The sequence below is a fragment of the Malaclemys terrapin genome, chromosome 17 (assembly GCF_027887155.1).
Source record: "Malaclemys terrapin pileata isolate rMalTer1 chromosome 17, rMalTer1.hap1, whole genome shotgun sequence".
NCBI lineage: Eukaryota > Metazoa > Chordata > Testudines > Emydidae > Malaclemys > Malaclemys terrapin.
This window is the reverse complement of record NC_071521.1, coordinates 13,808,842-13,832,367: the sequence shown is the minus strand read 5'-3', so window position 1 is coordinate 13,832,367 and position 23,526 is coordinate 13,808,842. Positions and strand designations below refer to the sequence as shown.

Sequence of the window (23,526 nt, the reverse complement as noted above, 5' to 3'; positions counted from 1 at the left end):
GCGGAGGAGTTGCTGAGAGGCTGCTGCAGGGCTGTGGGAGAGTGACGCAGAGGGTGTGATCACACACTGCGAGAGCAGCATGTCACTAGCTGAGATCTAAACAGAGCCCTGACCTGCCCCAGGTGAAGACCCAACCCGGCAAAGTCCCAGCCTCCTCCTTCTCTCACCCAGGACATCCCTGGTGCTCCGCTGTTGTGAGCCCTTCAGCCCTTCCGTGGCGCTAGCCACCCTTTCATGCAGACGGGGTTCCTTTAGCCTGCTTATGCTGGGACTTACTGGAGTCGGGGGCCAGGGTCCACTGGGGAGGTGGGGTGGGGGTGAATCTCTGCTTCGGGTGGGATTCGTTGCCTTGCCAAAGCCTCCCAGCCCGGGGGACCGATCCTTGGGGCTCACCCAGAGCCTTCCAGTGAGAAGTTACAACCATTCTTCTCCTTTGGTACATTCTAACAGCTGGGGGGAAAAACATCACATTTTTGGAAGGATCTGCTGGGATGGCCTGATAGGGGAACGAAGCCCACCAGAAACGGAGATTCCCTCCCCCAGCTACTATGGAACCTTGGCGTCTGAGGTCATGAAGTCCCATTGTTATATCAACAATAGCTCTTTAGCAACGTCCTTAGTGAGCATTTAACAAGTCACTCCTGCGCTCGCAAATGGCCATGGGACTAAGACCCCGCCTGGGCATCAATTATAGCCTGTAACTACATGCTTGTCCCCTGACCTGGGTGCAAGGCAGTTCCATGCGGTAGCCTAGCTAGGACCTCCGCTGTATTCCCGAGCCAGGCTAAAGCCTTGGCCATGTCCAGGGACAGACCACAGCTAAGAGCCCATCGGCACTATAACTGGGTCCCCTGCCTCAGCTGCTATTGTCGCATGGAGCAGCCCTTTGACTTCTTCAGCACTACACATGGCGTGGTGCCATCGGCCGTACGCCAGTGAGAACACCTAATCCTGCCAGGGGGTGGGGTCTGCTGCTAACCTAGAGAAATGTTCCTTCTAATGCTGTTACTGCTTTGCCTGAAGAACTTCCTCTCCCCCTCGTAGGTCCTTGTGCTAGGCAGGCTCTGAGGATGCCCTTGGAGAGGTTGCAGTGTCTGTGTTCTCCATCGCATAGACACTGTGCCCCATATTGTTGAGCTTGGGCATGTGAACTCCCCGTTTGGCCTCTCAGACAACCCGTCAAACTCCCGTCGGACCCCCTGAAATGACACTGGGAGACCCCGCAGGAAGAGGCTTTGTCCGTCTCTGTCCCCTTCCATCCAGAGCACTCTAGATCCACCACCCCGAGAGGCGGGCAGAGATTAGCAGCCCCATTTGACGGGGGAAACCGAGGCACAGAGCAGTGACGTGACTTGCCCAAGGTTATCCAGCAGGTCAATGGCAGAGCTGGGAATAGACTCCCAGGCCTGGGTACTAACCATTACACCACACTCCCTCCTGGGAATCCTAAAGGAAGGATTCAGTGGCTGGGACTTGAGAACAGGGTGGTGTCCACACACATGCTGCAGCCGCACTGGGGCACGCTCACAAACCCAGCTATCTGTCTCCAGGCAGAATCTGGCCAGGAAGCCAGCAATCACCCCCCGGCGTGGCCATGCCGGTTCTGGCTTGGCTGAGGGCAGGAGACAAGGAAATGCAGACCCACAAGGAGGCCAGGAAGTGGAGCCACTTCCAGGAGCTCCAGATGTGCTGGGAGCCCCATCTCCGCTGCACTCCTCCCTGCAGAGAGAACCGAAAGTGCAAGGCGCCCTCCCTTGCTCTCCGTCTGTCTTGAGCCACAGCTCCCTTCAGGCTGTCAGAGCATGACCTCCAGCAGAGGCTCCAGGCCTCTGAAAGCGGCATTTCCTCTCTTCCTTTGGCAGGCGATCGCTTGGCAGACCCTCCTCTAAAGGGAGTTCATTTCCTGCCGCCCGCGTCATCAGGGCTGGATTGAGTCAGTGCTGCCCATTCAGGCACTGGGAGTCCTACCCAGCACATCCACTCTGCGGAGCAGCCCTGGTGCAGCCGCCTCGCCAGCCCACGACGACCGGCTCCGGTTCTGCTGCTCCCGCCACTTCTCTATCGCCGAGAGCTCTGAAACTCCCCAAGGCTGGAGTGGAGACGCTTCCCCTCCCTCCGGCTTTTTCTCCTCGGTCCTGTAGCGAAACCGTGCAGCCCATCGGGGGTTCCTGGTGCGAGGCCCCTGCCTCTGGACACAGGCTAAGAAGAGCCGGGAGGCTGAGAAGAGAGGCAGAGCGGGGAGTCGGCATTCCCACCCCATGGAGGCCGGGCTGTTCCTAGCAGCGCTGCTGCTCTCTTGCACACCGATACGCACAAGTGAGTGACTCTTCCTTGCCTGCGCGCTGGGCGGGCGGCTCTGGGTGCGGGGCGCTTGGCTGATCAGGTTGGTTTAATTCTGTATTCTCCTGCTCCGTCCCATCCTTCTCGCGGCTGGATCTTTACACTAGCCCTGAATCCAGCTGAGCCAAGCGCCCCGTTTTCATGCTGCGCTTTCACAGGCACTGGTGGGCTAGACCCCAGGCCGGGTGCCGCTCTGTCCCCAGCGAACATAGCCAGAGTCCTGCTCTTGCACCGGGAACGCGCAGCCGGTGGGAACTCCACAAGCGTCTGCGTCTCCATTGCCCCTCGCAGGCGCTGCGAAAAGCCCAGAGCGAAACCAGGCTTTGCGTTCACTTTTCCCCCAACCCGGGGCCCCCACATCGCTGGCTCACTCTTCCCCAGCTCTCCGGTTTGCACCATCTCAGCCAGTCACTCCCTTGGGCAGCCCGGGAAAGCTCACCCGGCACCACCTCTGCTGTCCCTAGGCCTGTGCCCCCTGTGGCCGAATGGAGAGTGACTTATCTGTGAAGTCTCCTGGCGGGCGGGCGCACACACAGGGCCCGAGACTGCAGCCTGAGATCTAGAGCCTGCTGCTGTTAGAGCCAGATCCTGCCAAGCGCTGAGTGCTTCCTGTAGTGCCCTCAGCGCCGTTGGCTTTAGTGGGCGCCCAGGGCAATCTGCAGCTCACAGGATCGGGCTCCCTGGGCCTCATCCAAAACCCACTGAAATCAATGAGAGCCCGTCGGGCGACGTCAATGGAAATTGGATCGGGCCCATAGTTAGCAAGTAAGAAAGCAAATTGCAGAAAAATAGCTAAAGGAGGGCAGGATACCCTGTCCCCTGGGCCTGGGACAGGGGTGGTTTGAGGCTTCCCAGTGACTCACCAGATAAATCTCAGTTCGCAGATACAATATGGGACCAAAATGCAAATGCTGTGCAAGGCCAGTTGAACAGCTGTTAGGGTTTCCTGGGCTATGCAACGCTGCTCAGGGCCCCTCTCCCATTCCAGTGTTGGGCTGGGGATGATTGACATGAGCGCTTAGTGCTGGGAGATGCAGGGGGCCGGATCCTCAGCTGGCGTGAATCAGCGCATGCCCCACCCAGTGGGACGGCTTGGGAGGGAGGCTGATCCGGCCGGTTGTGTTTGGTGTAAAACATCTTTTGATTACTCAGTCAAATCAAACTCGGGCGGCTGCAGCCAGAATGCTGAGAGCTGGAGTTTTGCAGAGGATATAGCTTGAAGGGTTGCTGGGATTAGGAAAGAGAAAACTCGAAACAAATGTTAGAAAAGTGCAAACCCCAGTTTTATTTGGCTCGCTTTGGGTTGTAAAGGTCCCAGGCAGCGCAGGGAGGGGAGAGGGAAAAGGGGAGATGAAAATAACGTACGAGCCTTTGAAAACGGAGACTGTAAAGAAATTGGGAATTTGGCCAAATTCCATGATTGGGATAAATCCTCTCTCTACAGTAACTGCCTCTGGAGAAGTGAGATGCTTGGGAAAGCCCCCAGCTGCGTTTATTCACTCTCATAAAATCTTGCAAGTGTTGAGGCCAAAGAGTAAAGCAACAGTAGGAGGGAAACGTACAATTCAGGATGAGGAAGGATTTGAAAGGGACGAATGTTGTGAGCGAATTCACAGAAATACACACCAAAGAAACTAAACGAGCTAAGGGGAGCGAGCCAGAGCTGTTAGCTGTCTTGAAGAATGAGACTGGAAGAGCAGATAGTAGAGCTGGAACTGTGGCTTTGCTGAAGGGTCGGACTAAGTGGATATCTAGCAAGGCACAAGGTAGCTTTGTAGTAGGGACGTGCTGTGAAAATCATCGTCGATTCCACGCTGGTTTATAACACTCTGTGATCTCGTGCACACAGCCAGGCCAGCGCCGTGCTCTGCCCCAGTCCCACACATGGCAGGCTTGGCCGCGGAGATCGGTTCTAAACCAAGATCAAGTTTCCAGGGGGATTGTGGCTGTGGAGATAACATGGTCATGACGTTCCAGGGTGCAATCCAGACCAGTGAGGGGCTGCGTCACCCCCACCCTGCTCCTAGGGGGCCTCACAGTGCTTTGCTGCTGTAACTCCCAACCTGAGCTCCTCATGTCCTGAGTGTCTGTGTATAGCCAGAGCCCTGGTCCAGCAGCTGTGACCCCAGCAGCCTGTCAGCAGCACATCAGCCACACTCTGGCTTCCAGCAGCCTTGATTACTCCCTGCAGGGTGACCCCAACACAGGCCCAGTCCCGAATCATCTCCCCAAGGTGTGTGTTCTGCACTGTCTAGCCCCCTCCCAGACAGTCCCTTGCCCCTCTAAGGAGATCAGTACACGACAGCTCGCTGCCTTCAGCGGAGTTCCCCACGCAGGTCACACAACACTGGATTAGGTTTGTTTAGAGAATCAAACAAGTTTACTGAAGTCCAAAGAGCTAAGTGTTAAGTGAGTGCCAAGTATAAGGCATTAAAGTCAGAAATGCTTACAAGAGAAATAAAGCTCAAAACGCTTCCTAGTACTAACCGTGACAAACTAGACGTGGTTCAAGGTGAAATTCTTACCAGAGCTTTCCAGTAGCATTGTTGACCGAACTCTCAGGCCAGGATCTGCTCCCAAAGCCCAACGTCTCTTGTCTTAGAGAGAGGTGGGTAGGGAGGGAGACCCAGGGATGTTTAGCCTCTCACTTTTGTAATCCTGTCACCCTTTGAAAAGTGTTTTCCTGCGCGTGCCCCCTAGTTAAAGTTCTTTCCAGTTGGGAGCATGGAGACAGGGCATCTGGAGGAAAAGAGGAAAGAGGTGTTATGCTGTTTCTTTTCACCTGTGGATTCTGAAATGCAGATTTTCTATGTCCTCTTTCTCCCCCTCTCACTGTCTGAAGACTCTGTTTACAGCGTATATGCAAACTGAGGTAAATACACATCCCTTTGTTTAAGCCAGGCCTGCTTGACCAGTTCCACCTAGTCAGGGCTATGCAGGTTTGAACATGTGCCTTCAACATCACACAGGGGGATGTCAGAACTTTACACATAAGGTTGCTATGTACATTGTTGAGATTTCAGAGTAGCAGCCGTGTTAGTCTGTATCCGCAAAAAGAACAGGAGTACTTGTGGCAGCTTAGAGACTAACAGATTTATTAGCGCATAAGCTTTCGTGGACTGCAGCCCACTTCTTCGGATGCAGATAGAGTGGAACATATATTGAGGAGATATATATACACACATACAGAGAGCATGAACAGGTGGGAGTTGTCTTACCAACTCTGAGAGGCCAATTAAGTAAGAGAAAAAAACTTTTGAAGTGATAATCAAGCTAGCCCAGTACAGACAGTTCGATAAGAAGTGTGAGAATACTTACAAGGGGAGATAGATTCAATGTTTGTAATGGCTCAGCCATTCCCAGTCCTTATTCAATCCTGAGTTGAGATTATTGACCAGTGAGTTACTAGTGTTCGAATGATACCTCCCAAGGCATATTTTGTGCAAAGACTATTCCAGTCATGTGTAGGGTGTGAATACAGGCATCCGTTGGCTAACAGTGGGTACAGATGGTTTTTAAAGGGGGGAGGGATAGCTCAGTGGTTTGAGCATTGGCCTGCTAAACCCAGGGTTGTGAGTTCAGCCCTTGAGGGGGCCACTTAGGGATCTGGGGCAAAATCAGTACTTGGTCCTGTTAGTGAAGGCAGGGGGCTGGACACGATGACCTTTCAGGGTCCCTTCCAGCTCTATGAGATAGGTATATCTCTGTATATTAAATGTGTAAGTCTCAGGGCCCTAGCCCACAGAACCAGCAGGGCTGGCAAGCATGGAAACATTTTTAGGGGTATCTTCTGCAGTTTGCTCAGCTCAGGAGAGATCACCACTGGACTAACTGCAAGATTCCCACTCAGCAGGGGCTAGGGATGAGGGTGGAATTTCCCTGACTCAGCTTAATCCAGTCTTGCCAATCCCAAGCATTCAGAAATCACGCATCAAGACCCAACAAGCATCAGAGTGGCTTAAAAATCACAAACTATTAGAAAAATGTGTAAAATGTCTCGGGCAGGGGAATTTGCTTTTTGTTTCTGAGCTTTCGGGCTGCATTTGAGTCACATTTTCAAGCTTTTCTGTACAACCCATCTTGTAAAAAATTACAGCTGAGATTTTCACCTAATCACATGACTCCAGAAGCTGGAGCTTTATGAAGCCCAACCAAATCAGGACTTGTTTTGAAACCATAAGCTTTGGCAGCACTGTAACGACCAGGGCTGGGAGAGCAGTGTGGAATCTAAGGACCTGGGGAGCACACGCATCTGCAGAACAGCAATCCCGGTAGTATGGGAACAGAGCAGCTCCCAGAGAATGAGAGAAGCTGTGTCCCGAGATCATGAATCACTGAGGGAAGGTGCATCCCTAGTGCTTGTGTGATCCCTGCAGGTGGGGAAGGACTGTGCTAATCACGGCACTGAGCTCAACAGAGCGAGGAGACCTAGTTAAAGTGGCTTCTCCTGGAGAACTCTCGTGTGGCTGGATAATCTGGTTCAAAGGGGACTGGACATTGGGCCAAGTCTATCCCTGGTGGACCCTACGACTTCTCTGGGCTTACGCCCGGGGGGAATTTGGCTCCGTATGTCTTCAGTAAAACCCCAGAGGGTCCTCATCCTCTTTGGTGGCACCCTGTGGATCGTCCCTTTCACCACTACCATTGACGTTCTACATGGCAGCTGCTGTCCTCCCAGTGGGCTGCCTTTGGGTCTGTGCTGAATGACAGGTGGGGATGGGCACGCTGGCTCAGTGGCCGCAGGCCAGTGTGTGTTTCCCATTGCTCCCGGAAAGCACGAGGAGTCTGACACCAACCCCTCTGAGTGACAGAATCACCCGAGGATGAGAAGCTCTTTTGCTGTATGCAGGCAGGGGTGAGCTGGGCGTTGCTAAGCGTGGCACTGCCCAGCCACAGCCCAGGAAGGAGACCAGCTGAGCGTTCCCTGCTTACAGGGTGGGTCACACTGGATAATCCAATGTCCTCTCCTGCCCTTATAATCTACGAACCGGCTAGGAGCTGCCACATGCCGTGTGACAGGTGGTGCAATCCTGTGCAATGTCTTTGGGGCCTGTATTATATGAAGTTTGTATATCACGGGGGGCTAAGGATTTTACTTAACTCCCATGGGGACGGCTACCCCAACTTCTCCAGGAACCACACACAGTGGGAGATGACGACGGCAAATCACACAGGTTGTAACATCTCCAGAGACCATAGACTGATTCCAGCTGGTCTGTCCAGACGCCATCCGACAAAGCAAGGCCATTTGCATAAAAAGCTGGGTTCGCAACAGGCTCAGGCCTTCTTTCTGATCCAGCAAACAGACAGGACCTTCTGCCCAAGGGCCCCAACCCTTGCAGAAGAGTGGGAAAGTCTTTGGCTTGCTAGGGCCTTCTAAGGCTGTGGGTGACCTCAGGTCAGCTGTTAGCACATGTAGAGGAACTTTGGTTTTTTACATGTTTTTTCTGTACTGCTTTTACCTTATGAATAAAGGTGCTGGGCTGGCTTACAAAGAGCTGGGTGGTAACTTGTAACTGCGGGCAAGGCACTGTTCAGAGCCCTCGGACAGAAAGCGAAGTGCAGGCAGCCTGGCTTGCTGGGGACGTCACAGGGTAAGGCCCGGAGCTGTGCAGCCTTAAAACACTGGTCAGGAGGGCGAGAGATGCAGGTCTCTGCCCAAGAGAGGTGACGGCTGGGGAGCCAGAAACCTTAAGTGGGTGCCCTTGAGGGACCATGGCGGGGGATACTGGTGCAGTGACCCTGAACCAGTGACACTAAGTAGAGCTGCAAAATGAAAATCTGCCTCCCCCTCATGATTCCCTGTCCCTCACTTCCAAACTAGAAAATTGGTTTAAAACGTGAAAAACTCTAGTTATGGGAAAACTCAAAAGCCTCCCAAACAAGTGGAGGAAAAGCTGAGCTCCCCAGCTGCCATGTAGCCGTCTCTGTAGCCCCTTGTGCTGTGCTCCTGCCGCCTGGCCCGAGCTCAGCAGTGTTGGACTGCGTGAGTGCTAAGCGAGAGACCGCTCAGAGCTCCCCTGCGGGTGTCAGTGGTGCAGTAGGTGTCACCCTTCCTTTGGCCAGCACCACAACTGTGTCCTAGGAGAGAGCACTCAGGTACCTGTAGCCCCTGACACCTCTTGCTGATCACGTCACTTCCCGGCTTGAATTCCAGCGTGGGTTTTAATGTTCTGCCATCCGTAACAGGCCAGCTGCGTTTTCCGTCGACAAAGGCATTTTTCGCTTTGTGTCCTAAACTGTAGCCGAGCGTTGGTGCCTGCTGTGAAACAGCTGCCACGTCCCACCCCAGAAGGGGCTGTTTCAGGGACCGTTGGAGTGAGCCCTGTGTATCGTTTGCTTATGAGTTGGTAGAGTGCTCTTGGGCGAAAGGCGCTATGTGAATGGCTGATCGGGATCCAACGCCTGAGTCCCTCCAGCATGGCCACGTCAGTCAGCTGCCTCCCCTTTTAGCCAGACCTCCCTCCCCGAAACCCCACCCGCATCACACCCACCACTGTCTGCGCACTCTGCTACGAATTGGCATCCCATTGTGTGGCTGGTCATTTACTGGCATTGTTTTCCAGTTCACAGAAAGGATCTGAATCATATGATTGTGTCCCAGTGTGCTGATCTCATCCAGCTATTACTGTACCCATCAGCACCAGGAACATCAAAAAGCGAGCTGTGTAACGTTTGTGCTGCCTTTAGTGGAATTAGGGGTTTGTCCTAGGGGTCCTCAGATGCCTGGGTTTACCTGGCTCTGCCTGGCGTGGCAGCTGGGCTAGATTACGCTGACCTCATGTCATCCCGCGGGCTGTGTAGAAGAGGTCAGGAAAAGGCTCTGCTGTATTTGATAATGACAACACAGGGCTAGGAGCCTGGACAGCGTGAGCCACAGTGAATCACCAGATTCCCGTTCACGGCCACGGGACAAAGGCTTGGCAGCAGATCCTGCCTCCCAGGCCTCACTTCCCTCACACGCGGGGCCAGGAGAGAGGTGTCTATGTGACAGTGATCCGCCATGTTGTAGTTCTGAGCTAGCGCAGGATTTCCAGCAGCAAAACTCTGCGTTGTCTCCCTTAAATCCCAGGCCCGTAAAGAGGCTCCATAACCCCGGGGCACCGCGGCCATCTCCCAGTTATTGTGTAGAGGGCGGAACAGACAAGCAGAAATGATGCAGAAAGGCTCCAAAAGAAAAGGGGTTATTCCCTTTGCTTAGTCCCGGAAACAGGCTGGTTCCTGGGACATCAGTTTCCCCTCACCTAGGGAGTGAGTTTCTCTAGCCAAGACGGGAGAGAGAAATGGTCTGAGACAGCTTTCATCTACTCCATTGCCCTGTGGATTTCCATCACTGCAGCATGCAGTGCCCGCGGTTAGTTAACCTAGTAAAATACCTTCCTGGGTTGATGAGTTAACACAGCCTGAGCTGCAGATTTCCTGCTTGCTGCTGAACATCTGCTCCTTGGAGCTTTCAGATGTCACGTCCCCAGTGGAATTTCCTACTGGCAGAGATGGCAGGTAGGTCTGTGTGGTCCATTGGTCACAGCAAAGAGCCCTGGATTCTCATTCTAATCCCACAGAGCCACTGCATGACCTCCAACGAGTTCACGTCACCTCCTCAGCCAGTCCAGGAAGACGGAGCGGGAACAAATCAGCTCTGAAAAGCAGAAGGACCCAAGCGACTCTGGCTAACTAAATCATGGGGAGTGAAAGTGCTAAGTGCTGACACAGGCAGTGTAAAAACACTTTAAATGAATGTCTTCCCTGAGTAACTAACAGCCCCATCAGTTATTGAAGCGAAGAGTTCTGAGTCCTGTTGGCTTTTCACCAGTCATTCACTCGCTGTGTTTTTCTCAGCCTGTAAATGAGAATGGATGACAATAGCTGTTAGTGTCACTGCAGAATTGACAAACTTGTATATCCGCCCAGGATCAGGGCTCCCGGCCTTAGGTTTAGCCTTACAAAATCTGCCTGTTGGGCTGACCAGGGGCGGACAGTGCCCAAGACATGGAAGAGAAAGCGCCTGATTCAGAAACAAGTAAATAATAAATGCAAATGGACTCCCAGTGATCCCACTGAGCAAACTGGTAAAGTTCCCAACCCTTAAAAGGCCAGAAATAGCAACCAACTCCAGAATCTTCCCCCCGTGTCAGCCCAGACCAGGTGTGATTCGCACTAGGGCTGAGTGAGTGCCGCCAGAGCTCTGTGTGTGTAAATGATTTAGTGCTGGTGAAAGCCCAGGAGGCTGATGCTCTGGGCTCATCCCCAGGAAAGGTCCTGCCATGGCAGTAGCAGAGGAGCCTTCTCCCCCATCTCCGCCCCCCATCAGGCACTGTCCCGTAATGGTGAGCTGGAGAGAGGAGAGTTAACGTTCCATGGCCCAGGCCTCTCTGCTGAGACAGCCAGCGAGGGGCCAGTTAGTACCAACAGCGGTATTGGGTTTTGGCCCATGGCTCCTGGACTGAGACCCACCAGCTCATTCCATGTGTGCCAAGCCAAGATGCTTTTCATGGCCGTGATGGTTAGTCCCCACTGAAACCATCAACCTAGAGGTGAAAGGCTCCAAATCTCATTATCAATCCCTGGATCTGTTCAGTTCTCCCTGAACTGTGGGTCATAGACTGTGTCTGTATGGGAGTTCTTTCCCACCCACTCCATCTATGCATATGGTTTCCTCCATGCCACTGCACCCCAGGGTCAGTGCCATTGTTCTGCACTTGTTTGGTTAGCATCTCCTTGATCTGCTTATAGAAAACAGAACTTACCCCCCCACACGCCCCCCGCAGGCCCATGCTCTGGGCAGACAGGGTGACGCGTCAGGGCCTTCCCACCTCCCTGGTCTCGGCTGCGCTGGGATGGGGGGGGGATGGGAGGGAAGGAGTTTGAACAGATTTTTTTTTCCTGGAGTACAAAAATAAAAGGCTCTCTTATCTGATGGCCCCGGGGCCCTGCAGGCTGGGCCCAGCTGAGCTGTGTTATCTGATCATTACATAATGCTGGAGCCAGGCTGCTTTCCCCCCCTGACGAATACCAGCGGGGCCTGGCAGGGAGGTGAGGAGCCAGCCGTGTTTATGCAGAGCGGGCATGGGGAGCTGCCGAGCCTGAGTGTAACGCTGCCAGCCCAGAGAGGCCCTTACGCCTTGCTTACGGGACGATGAGTCCTGTTCTGGCAGCGCCTACAAGAGATGAGGTTTTCCCTTCTCAGCATCTGCACCCCATGAGAGGGTGGGACAGTGGAGAGAAAGGTGGACTCTGGGCCCCTATGATCTGGGGGCAAGGGAGGAGTCCAGCGTCAGGAGCACTGTGCTGAAGGCCCCTTGATAAAGGGGCTGGAGCATGGCAGGGGACAGGGAGATGTTGTCCAGGGCAGAGACTGTTGGAGCCCAAGGGAGGGTTAAGTGATGTGGGGCTGACGGATTGTAGGGGGAAGGTGTTTCACTGGACGGCTGATGAGTTGCTGGGCGCAGGAGCGCGGCGTGATGTAGCAATGGGGGCAGGGTGCTGAGGGACATGGGGAATTTGATGGAATGGTTTGTGTGCTGGGCAATGTTGTGATGAGTGGGGGCTAAGAGCTGATGGGACAGAGGGAAGCCTTGGCTTGTCTTTTCCTGCCTCGCCAGGTGGAAGGTCTCCCCTGCTGGCTGTGCCAGCCTAGGACGCTGAGTGGCTGGCTCCTCCCAGCCAGCGTGGTCCAACTGTCACTCTGTAGGTGGAAGGCTTCACACCCAGGCCAGACGGTTGGGTAATCTCCCTCAGCCATAAGTGATCGGTGCCGTTCTCCTTGGAAACAGTCCCCAAGCAGCTCCCGGTCGCCGCGGAGATCTAATCTTTCCCCTTTGTGTGCTAGTCCCTCAGTGCGAGGCGGAATCGGGGACATAACGCTAGACACAGATCGGGCCTGTCTAGTGTTCTGAGCAGCCGCAGGAGTCTGGTGTCTAGTCCTGGCTGAATTACCCTAGACTGGCTGCTTGGGGTAGGGCTGGAGGGGAAGAGTGACGCTGCCTGTGGAGCCCAGATAAGCCTCTGTTTATCTTCCTCCTGATGCTGCTGACTGCATGGCTGGTCTAGTTGGTGTGTCGAGGAAGTGCAGGACAATAGGTGGGTAGTGGACGCAGCGTCCTGGACGAGGCCTGGTCTGTGACCCTAGTAGAAGGGCGGGTTTGGAATTTGCCTTCTCCTTGTTTGACTTCTCTTCTCCCCACCCCCCATCTTTTCAGCTGTCACTCTGTGTGAGTCACAGCTGCAGTCGCATCTTCTGCAGGAAACTGGGCTTTGAAGCTGACCGAGCCCATTAGCAGAGCTTGAAAAATCTTTACCAGAGGCAGATTTCCTCGACGCGTGCGTGTGGTGTGGTGTTGTGCTGCGGGGTGGCAGGGGTGAAGCCACCAGTTTCGGCAGCAGGTGCTTGGGGCGGCCACTCCAGAGAGGGGCGGCACGTACAGCTATTCGGCAGCAATTCGGCGGACGGTCCCTCACTCCCGCTCGGAGCAAAGGACCTCCCGCCGAATTGCCGCCACAGATCGCGATCGCGGCTTTTTTGTTTGGTTTTGGGTTTTTTTGCGCCGCTTGGGGCGGCAAAAATCCTGGAGCCAGCCCTGCACGTAAGCTGTCGTTTAAAAGTGTGTGCCTGTGCTTGTGTGTGGACTTACCTAGGATATTTCCTAGTTCTAATGCTTATGAAGCAAACTGTCCGAAGGAGAACAGAGCGTAAAGGGATGCAGGATTAGGTGTCCGAGTCTAAAGTCAGACAGCTCTGCTCCTCTGCCATCTCTGTCCAACAGCAGAGTGAAATTAACAAGTCGTCAGTCCATTTCCACTGCTGCTCTTCAGACCCTGTGAGCAAGCAAGGAAAGGATCAAGAAAGAATCCTAAGGCCAGAAGGGACCATTGTGATCATCAACTCTGAGCTCCTGGCCACGAGCAGCAATACTCAGACTGCGGCTCGCAAGCCACAAGTGGCTCTTGAATGTCTCCTGCGGCTCTTTGCAGCACATGATACTAAACACTGTGGGATTTAATTATTCACCAATCTAAGTTATTAACCAATCAGGATCCTTTTACTATGTTATTAACCAATTAAGTTATCAGCTTACACTGTTATTAACTTATTTGTTGTGAGAATTATATATATATTATATATATATTATATATAATTCTCACAGCAAATAAGTTAATAACAGTGTAAGTATATATATATACACAGGAATGTACATTATATATATATATATATAAACACTTTCCTATCATACTGTTTAAATATGACTAGTACTGTAGTAAATGAAACAATGAACTCACACTACGGGGGCTCTTTTGGGTACTGTTGGTCGCTAATTTGGCTCCTGACTCCCTGAGGTCTGAGTATCGCTGCCATGGAGTGTTACCCAGTAGATCCCATCGGTGTCATGTTTCTGTTGATTTGCGGGAGCTCTGAGCAGAAGCCGGGGCAGGTGTCAGCGCTGAGGGCCACTCAAAAAATCAAAGGCTGGGGGAAGGGCACAGCGGTGGGGACCCACCTTGGCCTTGCAGCTTCAGGGAAGGGGTGATGAGCACACGCCCCTTGGTGGCTAATGGGGAAGCTGTGAAGTGCTGTCACGGGGCTCACTACTATTACTAACACTGTAAGGGACTGGACCGCACGAGCGGGGGCTCCGGCTGGCACTGTAGCCTGAGTGTTGCTCGCTGAATGCATTGCATTGAGCCCAACTCCTTCTCTCCCCTGTCCCCCCAGCCTGACTGTGTCTGACATGGGACAAGCTACACACAGCTGTGTCCCAGCCTGCGGCCTTGGGGAAGTGGCTGGGATGGAAGTTGGCTTTAGTGGGAGCTGAGTGTGCAAATCCCTCGGTGGCTTTGCAGATGTCAGCCTAGGCCAGGGCTTCCCAATACGCTTCCCTCCTACTGCGGCCAGTCCAGGGTCCCTGGAGCCCCTATCCTGCAAGCCAAAGGCTCCTGTCCCTCCATCCCCAGGAGCAGCAGCCCGAAGCCCCCCAGCAGGAAGTTAGGGGCTAGGAGCGGCCCCAGCAGTCCAGCCCCTGATGGCAGGGAGCAGCCAGGCCCCCCTCCCTGCCCAGGGCAAGCAGCAGGGGTCAGCACCCCAACCTTGGTCCCCACCCAGCCTAGGACAGGGCACAACCAGGGGCAGAGCCAAGTTTCGGAGCAGCCGGAGTTTCCTGGGCGCCAGCCAGGGAGGAGCACGGCCGGGCCTACATTCCTACAGCTCATTCCCTGCTGCAGGCTTGAATTCTGGGAAACGGGACACTGCTGTTCTTTCTGTAAAGGAGAATGTGTGTTCATGAGAGATGCAAATTAAGGGATTGTCATTTACAGAAGACCAGCACCCTGACCTTGCAGCTTCCCTGCGCCTTCCCCCCCTCACACATTTTCCTGCTCTCCAGCCTCCTTTCATTCAGCATGGCCGACACAGCTGTGTAAATTTCCATTCCCATTCCTTGGGCCTTCCATTTCCTGTCACTCACTGGAGCTGTAGATAGCATCGTCCAGTCATCCACCCTTCTCCTCCTTCAACGTCAGGGCGTCTGGACAATCCGGGCCTAGCATCCGGCCCAGCCCCGCTGCCTCCAGACGCCTCTGCTTGCATGCAGTTGTCTGGAGCCACTGGTGAGCGTCAGTCCCCAGAGGGAAGTGATGGAAATCCTTTCAGTGGCTGGCCATCTCCAAAGAAAACATTACCCTGAGGGGGCAGCCAGGCCCAGCTGTTGGATCCCGATTCACCCCCACTGCTTCAGACTCAGTCTCCCTCCCTCTGTGTATCAGACTCAGGAGATTTGTCAAAGGATATTGAGCTCCCTTTAAGGAAGGGCTTATGGTGTGTCACAATTCACCACCACCATCACCCTAGTGAATCCTTTGTTACACAAGGATGCTGTTGTAAAACGTTTGTAGGCACCTAAGGCTTCACAGCTGTTGCAGTGCTGAATGCCAGGGCCACCTAGGAACTTAACAGAAGCAGCAGAGACATCAGATCTTGCTCTGATAGTCCAGGCCTGTGTGCCAAAGTAGAATCTCCATTAGCTGTTAGCTGTATAGGGCCTCTGACACACAACTGAACAATTCTGATCCCTCCAGTGAAAGCCATCTGTCTCTCTCTTTCTCTCTCTCTCTCTCACACACACACACACACACACACACACACACACTTTAATTAGTATATTTTCTTCTTTTGCCTGGTCTTCATTGGCTGCCTGTAGGAAAGGGCTCTCACCACCATAGCACTGACAGCTCCTGTCCCTCCCTGCCTTGGCCATTCACACAGGCGGACAGAGAGTTGTCAACCTGCCTGTCATTCTCAACGTTCTGTATCCACAGAGCCTGTTCTCTCCCTATATGCACCTCACCTCCTTAATATCAATGAGAACCTCAGGATGCAGAAAGGGGAAACCAGCCAGCCCCTACTGTAATTCCCTGTCCCCCCTTCATCCAGAGCAGGGTGGACAATGCCTGCCTTTCAGCAGCAGCAAGTGTCGTGAGCTAGGGACTTGTTCCTGCGGGATATGTAGGGTGACCAGACAGCAAGTGTGAAAAATTAGGATGGGGGGCGGGGTAATAGGAGCCTATATAAGAAAAAGACCCAAAAATCGGGACTGTCCCTATAAAATTGGGACATCTGGTCACCCTAGGGGTATGGAACCAAATACCTCTAGGTCATTGCTGGTCTGAATCCAGCTCAGGTTGCCTGGTGGTCTGTGTGAGATGAGGTGTCTCGCCATATCCTCACCCATTTCTCCAGGATCTCAGCTCTAGCAGGATGAAATTTTTCCAAGGTCAGGGCAAAAAGGCCACACAAAAAATACGTATTTTATTTATATTCCTCGACATTGTTGTGTTTTTATTTTCCTGCTGTTTGGCCAGGTCTAGTCTCAGCTTCTGCCAAACAGAGCCAGAGGGGCATATTCTGATCGCCCTTACTCACGCCGAGTAGCACCTTTGGCTTCAGAAGTCCCAATGCCTTTAAATGAGACAATTCCCCAATCAGCTGCATTGCAGTCAGCGGGAGTAAGATCTGCTCGCAGGATCAGGCCTCTAACAAGAAGGATTCCACAGGCATTCCAGTAACTTAGAATTTCTGTTTTGTTTTTTTAAATGGCATGTTGTTATTGTCCCCTCAGTAAAATGTTGCGTGCCCCGGTTTTTAGATGACTTAAATAACAGCTTCTGATCTTTCCGATTTCCTCTTGCTGTGCTGCAGACCGGGGGGTGTACGTGGCATGGGGGACTTCTTGTGCTCAATTGTTTGTGAAAGATATAGCATGATTTTGTCAAGTGTTTGGTTGCAGAAGGGACATAGCATTTTCCATACCGGATCAGAGCTTTATTAAGTTCAATCTCCTTCCTTGGGCAGCGGCCAATATGTGACACTTCAGAGGAATTTTTGAAAAGCCCCAACATTGAGCACTTGGCCTGTTGCGAAATGCTGTGTGTTTAGGTGGGAGGGAGCAGGGCCGGGATTTCTGACCTCGGTGGGAATTGACCGCTCATGTCCTGAAGCATGAGCTCTGATCCCCCACAGTGCTCTGGCATGCTGAGATCTCACGATTGATTCATGGTCAGTTTTGTATGGATGGGTCTGAAAATTTCACTTTGAATAAGTGTCAGGAGTTCAACCCCTGAAGCATGGGGGTGTTTAAAGGTGGAAGATTTGTGGCTGAGTAGGCAGTGTGATGTGCTATTTGTGGGATCTGGGAAAGGTGGATCTAGGCCCACCCAAAATGAAAGCCCCCCACCATAGCTAAGGGGGAAGAACCGCTAATCCCAGGCCACAAGTGGGTATGTAGGGCAACAAATGTAAAAATAGGAGCAGGAGTGAGGTCAGAGATTGAAAATCAGGGAACCAAAGAGGGATGTTGAGCAGAGAGCCCAGGACAGCGCCCACTGTCCCTCAAAGGCAGCTAAGGTGTCAGTGGACACTGCTCAGAGAAACTCACTCTAGGTCTATGCTATAGAGGCTCTGTGGTGCAATGGATAGTGCGTTGGACTTCTAGCTTAGTGATAGATAAAGTTATTCAAAGGTTGTGGGTTCAAGTCCCACCAGAGTCATATTTTGGGGGTTAGATTAAATGACCCTTTTGCTCCCTTCTAACCCTATGGTTCTAGGATAAGGCATTGGGCTGGGACTCAGGAGACCTGGACTTTGTTCCTGACTCTGCCACAGACCTGCTGGGTAACCTTGGGCAAGTCACTTCATCTCTGTTTCCCCTACCACCCTTGTCTACTTGGATTGTAAACTCTTCAGGGCAAGGCCCATCTCTTGTTACATGCTTGTACAGTGCCTAGCACGATAGGGCCCACATTGGACTGGGGCCTCTAGGTGCTACAGTAATACAAAGTACAGCAGCATATGTGGCTTATGAGATTATTTGGAGAGCCCTACATTACGCTGGTGGAACCCACTGCCCCGCTCTGTGGCTGGCTTACAGTGGATATGACTGTACTGCAGGTACCAGTTAACGGAGTTACTCCTTCAGCTCAGGTGGTAGCAATTCACACGTTCAGTGCTGGGGATCCAGGGTTCAGTGCCCAGGGCTGACCTGTGATGTCTGTCGTTACCCGGGCGAAAGGCAGGAGCGTAGCCTTAATTTGGACTTTCCTCTCTATCAGCATAGTTCTAGCGTCTGAATGATTTTGCTGCCGCTTCTCCCTGGAGCTAGTCTCAGAGTTGGCCCTGACAGACCCTGATGAAAGTCAGTGGAGCTCCGCCATGGATGGAGAGTGGCTTGCAAATAATGCCCTCCCTGATCAAGCCCATACAGCTGCAAAGACAGGATGTGTTCTCCAGAGAGAGGGTGTATTCATGGTAAGCTGGTGCTTCCCCCACCTCTTAGCCAAAACGCTAGGAAGAATCCTGTTTGGTTACTTTTTTAAAGCGCAGTTACAGCTGGTTGAGGAAATGTCCTTTTCAGTAACCTAGGAACGGTTCAAGATATTCCGTCCTTCTGTCCTTCCTTGCTTCCTTCCTGTATTTACGGCCTCTAGAACAGCCCCTTCAGAGCCAAGTGTTCTGCCAAAGCAAATGTTTAACCTTGACATTGTAAACCCTTGGAAACTGGAGCTGAAAGCGCCCCCCCCCCCCCCCCCCGCAACAACCCCTAGCCAGTATCCCACTGGCAGCATCTAATAACTGACAGCTGTGCTTCCTCAATACATCCCAACCCCCTGTGCTCAGACACGTTCTGCCCACAAGTCTCTTCTCAGCTCCTGCTGCACCTCCTTCCTGTGCCCCCAACCTGGAGCCCCTTCTTGCTGTCCTGAGCAGGAGATGGGCTCCCACGGACCTCTTGTTCCAATAAGGGCAATGCACCACAGCCTTCTGCCTTCTCCCCTCCCACCACTCAGGCTTCTTAGCTAATGCTTCCGTTGCCCTTTGATCTGTATCCTCTCCTGGGCTCCCCCCCTGTATCCCTGACCCCTTCCCTTCCCTGGCCACTCTGTGCTCCTGCTCCCCTCCTGATGTCCCAGGCCCTTCTCTCTTCTCCTAGCCCCCTTGAGCCTCTCTTCTCACTGTAACTGTTTTGTACTGCAGCGAGATGACTGACATTGAGTTGCTTCCCCTCTAGGTCCCACGACTGCTGATGTTTGCACCCTTCAGCAGATCGCAAAGGACAAGGTGTCTTACACGACAGCCAAGGCTGTGAACGGCTGCGTGAGCCGCAGCACCGTGGGGAAACCCCAGGAAGTCCACGTTCTCCAAGTGAAAATAGAGAAGCAGGTCAGTGATTGGGGGGCTTGGAGGGTAGGGGAGAGACGCAGGGACACAATGTCTGCTCCCTGTCAGCAGACAGACCAGGTGCTTTCACTGCCTGGGGCATATGGCTTCATAGGCGGAGTTTGGGGTGGGGGGGCAAGGGAGGGTGTTGCCCCCCCCACTGCAATATAGGAGTTCTGCAGAGGAAACACCTTGCACCCCTGAGGCAGGGAGTCAGAATTTTGGTTTATAAACAGTAATTAACAGGTGATTAAGATAAGAAAGGGCTGTTAGGCAGTTTCCTAAAGTTAACTGGTCTGTTCCAAGCTTGGTGTACTGCAATAATAGAATGTCCAGTATCGGGGGGGTAGCCGTGTTAGTCTGTATCCACAAAAACAACAAGGAGTCTGGTGGCACCTTAAAGACTAACAGATTTATTTGGGCATACGCTTTCGTGGGTAAAAAACCTCACTTCTTCAGATGCATGGAGAAGAAGTGAGGTTTTTATTCACGAAAGCTTATGCCCAAATAAATCTGTTAGTCTCTAAGGTGCCACCGGACTCCTTGTTGTTTCAATAATAGAACGGTCATTGTAGATTTTTCTACAATTGTTGTATTCAAGAGATGGTAACAAAATGACTAGTATCTTTCTTTGAGATGGTTTCAGAGCGGTAGCCCTGTTAGTCTGTATCAGGAAAAAGAACAGGAGTACTTGTGGCACCTTAGAGATTAACAAATTCATTTGGGCATAAGCTTTCATAGGCTAAAACCCACTGGATGCATGCAGTGAACAATACGATAGGAAGATATATATACACAGAGAACGTGAAAAAATGGGTGTTGCCATACCAACTATAACAAGACTAATCAATTAAGGTGGGCCACTATCGGCAGGAGAAAAAAACTTTTGTAGCGATAATCAGGATGGCCCATTTCAAACAGTTGACAAGAAGGTGTGAGTAACAGTAGGGGGGAAATTAGCATGGGGAAATAGTTTTTTACTTTGTGTAAAGCCCACGAAAGCTTATGCCCAAATAAATGTGTTAGTCTCTAAGGTGCCACAAGTTCTTTTTTCTTTGAGATGGTAACTGATTTTTTTAGACAAAGGAAATGCAGTAGATCTAATCTACCTGGATGTCAGTAAGGCATTTGATACAGTCCCATGTGAGAAATTATTAGCTAAATTGGAGCAGACGGGGATTAATATGAGAACTGAAAGATGGATAAGGAACTGGTTAAAGGGAAGACTACAATGGGTCATACTGAAAGGTGAACTGTCAGGCTGGAGGGAGGTTACTAGTGGAGTTCCTCAGGGATCGGTCTTGGGACCAACCTTGTTTAACATTTTTATTACTGACTTTGGCACAAAAAGTGGGAGTGTGCTAATAAAATTTGCAGATGACACAAAGTTGTGAGGTTTTGCCAATACCGAGGAGGACTGGAACGCCATACAAGATCTGTATGACCGTGTAAACTGGAGTAATAGAAATGGGATAATATTTAATAGTGCAAAGTGCAAGGTCATGCATTTAGAGACTAACAACAAGAATTTTTGCTGTGAGCTAAGGACTTAACAGTTGGAAGTGACAGTGGAGGAGAAAGAGCTGGTGTATTGGTTGATCACAGGATGACTATGAACCGTCAATGTGATGCATCTGTGAAAAAGGTTAATGGATGCATAAGGAGATTTCAGTTGCCTAGGGAACCCCTCGAACCATGGTTAAAGTTGCTCAACCCCCCAAATCTGAAATGGTGCCCCTGTGCAGGCATGGAATTCCCCCTCTCCCCCACATGCAGCCCCGTTGGCCTGACTGGAGCCACCAAATACACACACACCAAATATAGACTGGTTAACCTGTCAAACAACGCCTATGTTAATGGCCCCTGGACCTGGGGAAAATCTGCCCCAGCACAGAGGTCTGGTATGGCTGTTTGGGAAAGGATCCTTTATTTATAGTGACCAGTAGGCTGGGAAGTCATTCTCTGTGCTACCGGGCTGGCAGCCTGAGCTCGGTTCCCTGCTAGGTAGGGGAGCAGAACTCAGAATGACTGGTGCGGGGTGGGGATGTAAGTATTGTTTAAAAAATTAACTGTTTAAACTATTAAAAAATATTTCATTTAAATGGTTAACCGATTAAAGGGAGAGGAGCTAGGGCTGCTCTGGCCGGCCGGCGTGGCTGGGGTTGGGGCAGATCCGGCCGGCGTGGCTGGGGCCGATCCAGCCGGCACGGCAGGGGGCTGCTGAGGTCAGCAGGCTCTGACCCTGTGTGTCTACATGCGCCAATGGGTAATACTGGGTTAGTAACCATGGCAGCTAACAGTGGTTAGCCCCTGCTAGAGGTCTAGGTTGGCCCGTGATTCTATCCCAGTCTAAGCAGTCTGGCACACTGGGTTTTTCTGCAGTTCAGATGGGCCCCCCAGGTCAGGCCTTTGTAACTTGTTTGACTGAGCCACTGGCCTCCTGGCTCTCTGTGCGTGGGGATCTCCCAGAGTGCCTTGCTGTGCATGCTGCGCGTGCTGCTTTGTGTGCACGTCCCCGGCGTGCTCCCCCTGCTGATGCCTGCACTGATTCAAATGTGGTGCAGAGGGCTGATTCTTAGGTGTCGCCGTGAAAACAGAGTTGCGATGGCAGAAAGCTGTGGTGTGGACACAGACTGCGCTTGTAACCAGCTCAGGCAACTGTGTCTCTAAAAGGTCACAGGACAGGGCTTAAAGCATCTTGTGTTGGTTGCAGACAAGGACAGGTTACCAGACTGGACAGATCTCCAGGCTGTGTGAATGGCTCCTCCTGTGTCCTTATGTAAAACCAGAGCTCTGTTAAAAGTCATTCACCAAAATCAGTCAAATCTAATAAACCGGGATCAACACCCCTTTTCTGCAGGTGAATGTAGTGTAGACGAAAGGTGGCAGAGGGACAGCCCTGATAGGCGAAGTTCTGTATTTATCCTGCTAACTGGTTCAGCAGCAGCTTTGCTAATACATCTCAGCCCTCAGCTGGTAGGGCACCCTGTAGGAGCAAAAGGGAGTTCATGTCCCAGTCTGTCCTTCTTGTCTCCTCTGCTGGGACAGCCGGCTAGAGGGGACCAACTGGTGCAAATTATGATAGTGGTTTCGAGTCTGAAATGCTGAGCATGTATCACTCCATAGCTGCAAATCCACAGGTACGTTCCCGCTGATCTTGTCCTCTCTGTTTTTGTAGTATATGCAGGCAACTGACGTGAAATTCACAAGCACGTCAAAGAGCATGAATCTTGTGAATTTCACTTTACTTCCAGCACAGGAGCGCAGAGCAAAATATACAGCAGTGGGAAAAGGAAAGGGAAGTGTTGTGTGTGCGAGTTCCGGACGCCCTTACGTGCATGGCTGTAATAGAAAACACAACAGATCTGGACATATTTTAGATTGTCAACCTTGACGGTTTCCCTGTAAATGATGGAGGAGAGAATCAATGGGTGTTGGGGTTTCATTTGGGCTCTAGAACTTTTTTGAATTGTTCTGAGTTTCCACTAAATTGTTCTGAATGTCTTGAAGTATTTCTCCCATTTAACTGAAGCCACTGTTTTTTTCCCACTGTTTTTTTTCCCAAGGGGAATTTAATTTTTGAAAAGATGATTTTCTAGCTACCTGGAGGCCTGGGCTACATAAACTATAAACATTCTTGCTTGACATTAATTCCTGCTCCGGACTTTCAAGGGAACAACATTTACAAAACAAACAACACGCAGCAGCTCTGATTCTGAGTTTTGGCAAAACCAAATGGAACTGGAATCACTCTGTTCTAAATTTAGAAATCACGGGCCTCCATTTTCAAAAGTGCTTTGTCATTTTGGGTGATTCCGCTTTCGGGTCCCCAATTCAAGACACCTTCACGGGGACTGATTTTCAGAAGTGCTGAGCCCAGGCCCTCGGAAAATCAGGTCCCTGGACTATTTTGTAAGTTGAGCACTTAAAATCACAGGTCATGTTTGAAAATTTAGGCCCATGATTTTTTGAGTGAGTTCTATGTATGACACAGCTTATATTTCCCATCCTTGCTTCCAATCCACTAATAAAAGCCAGCAATTTCAAATGTGGCATCCTACATTTAGCGATCTAAATCTAGTAAGTGGCCTCTTTCCAGTGCTATTTAGAACCTACTACAGCTACTGAAGTCCAGGGAGATACATTGGGGGTAAAACCAGTGAGAGAGAGGGGGGGGCTGGGCCCTGAGTACTCTGCAGAATATTCAGTGCCTGATGATAAAAGAGAACTCTTCCTGTGAGCGCTACATCATAATATTTGTTTGTTGCTCGTCTTCAGTAGTTTCACTACTGTGGTTCTGGAGTTGTGTGTGTATCGCGTCCAGGCAATAAGGAGCTTTGATTGGATATTACTAAGTGAAATGGCAGTTGCTGATCCTACACTATCAGGAGGATTTTATAGCAAGTCACTGTCATGCAGTGGAAGCCTAGTTTTTATTGATGCCAGTAATGTTCCCCGAGAGAGACTGGATTATAAGGAGCATA

The 23,526-nt window shown here is 51.6% G+C and overlaps 1 protein-coding gene and 1 non-coding gene across 2 annotated transcripts in view; both read left to right on the top strand.

Annotated features, from left to right (window-relative positions):
* The first annotated feature begins 1,938 nt into the window (after window positions 1–1,938).
* The window catches only part of ENG (endoglin), a 59,952-nt gene continuing 38,364 nt past the window's right edge, over window positions 1,939–23,526 (top strand). Inside the window, exons 1-2 of the mRNA XM_054007441.1 lie at window positions 1,939–2,316; window positions 18,894–19,045. Coding sequence (XP_053863416.1) covers window positions 2,259–2,316; window positions 18,894–19,045 — 210 coding nt within the window. The 5' untranslated portion in view covers window positions 1,939–2,258. The remainder of the gene's footprint in view (window positions 2,317–18,893; window positions 19,046–23,526) is intronic.
* Window positions 17,284–17,376, top strand: TRNAR-UCU (transfer RNA arginine (anticodon UCU)). The gene is made up of 2 exons: window positions 17,284–17,320; window positions 17,341–17,376. It is a non-coding gene; the product is annotated as a tRNA-Arg (tRNA).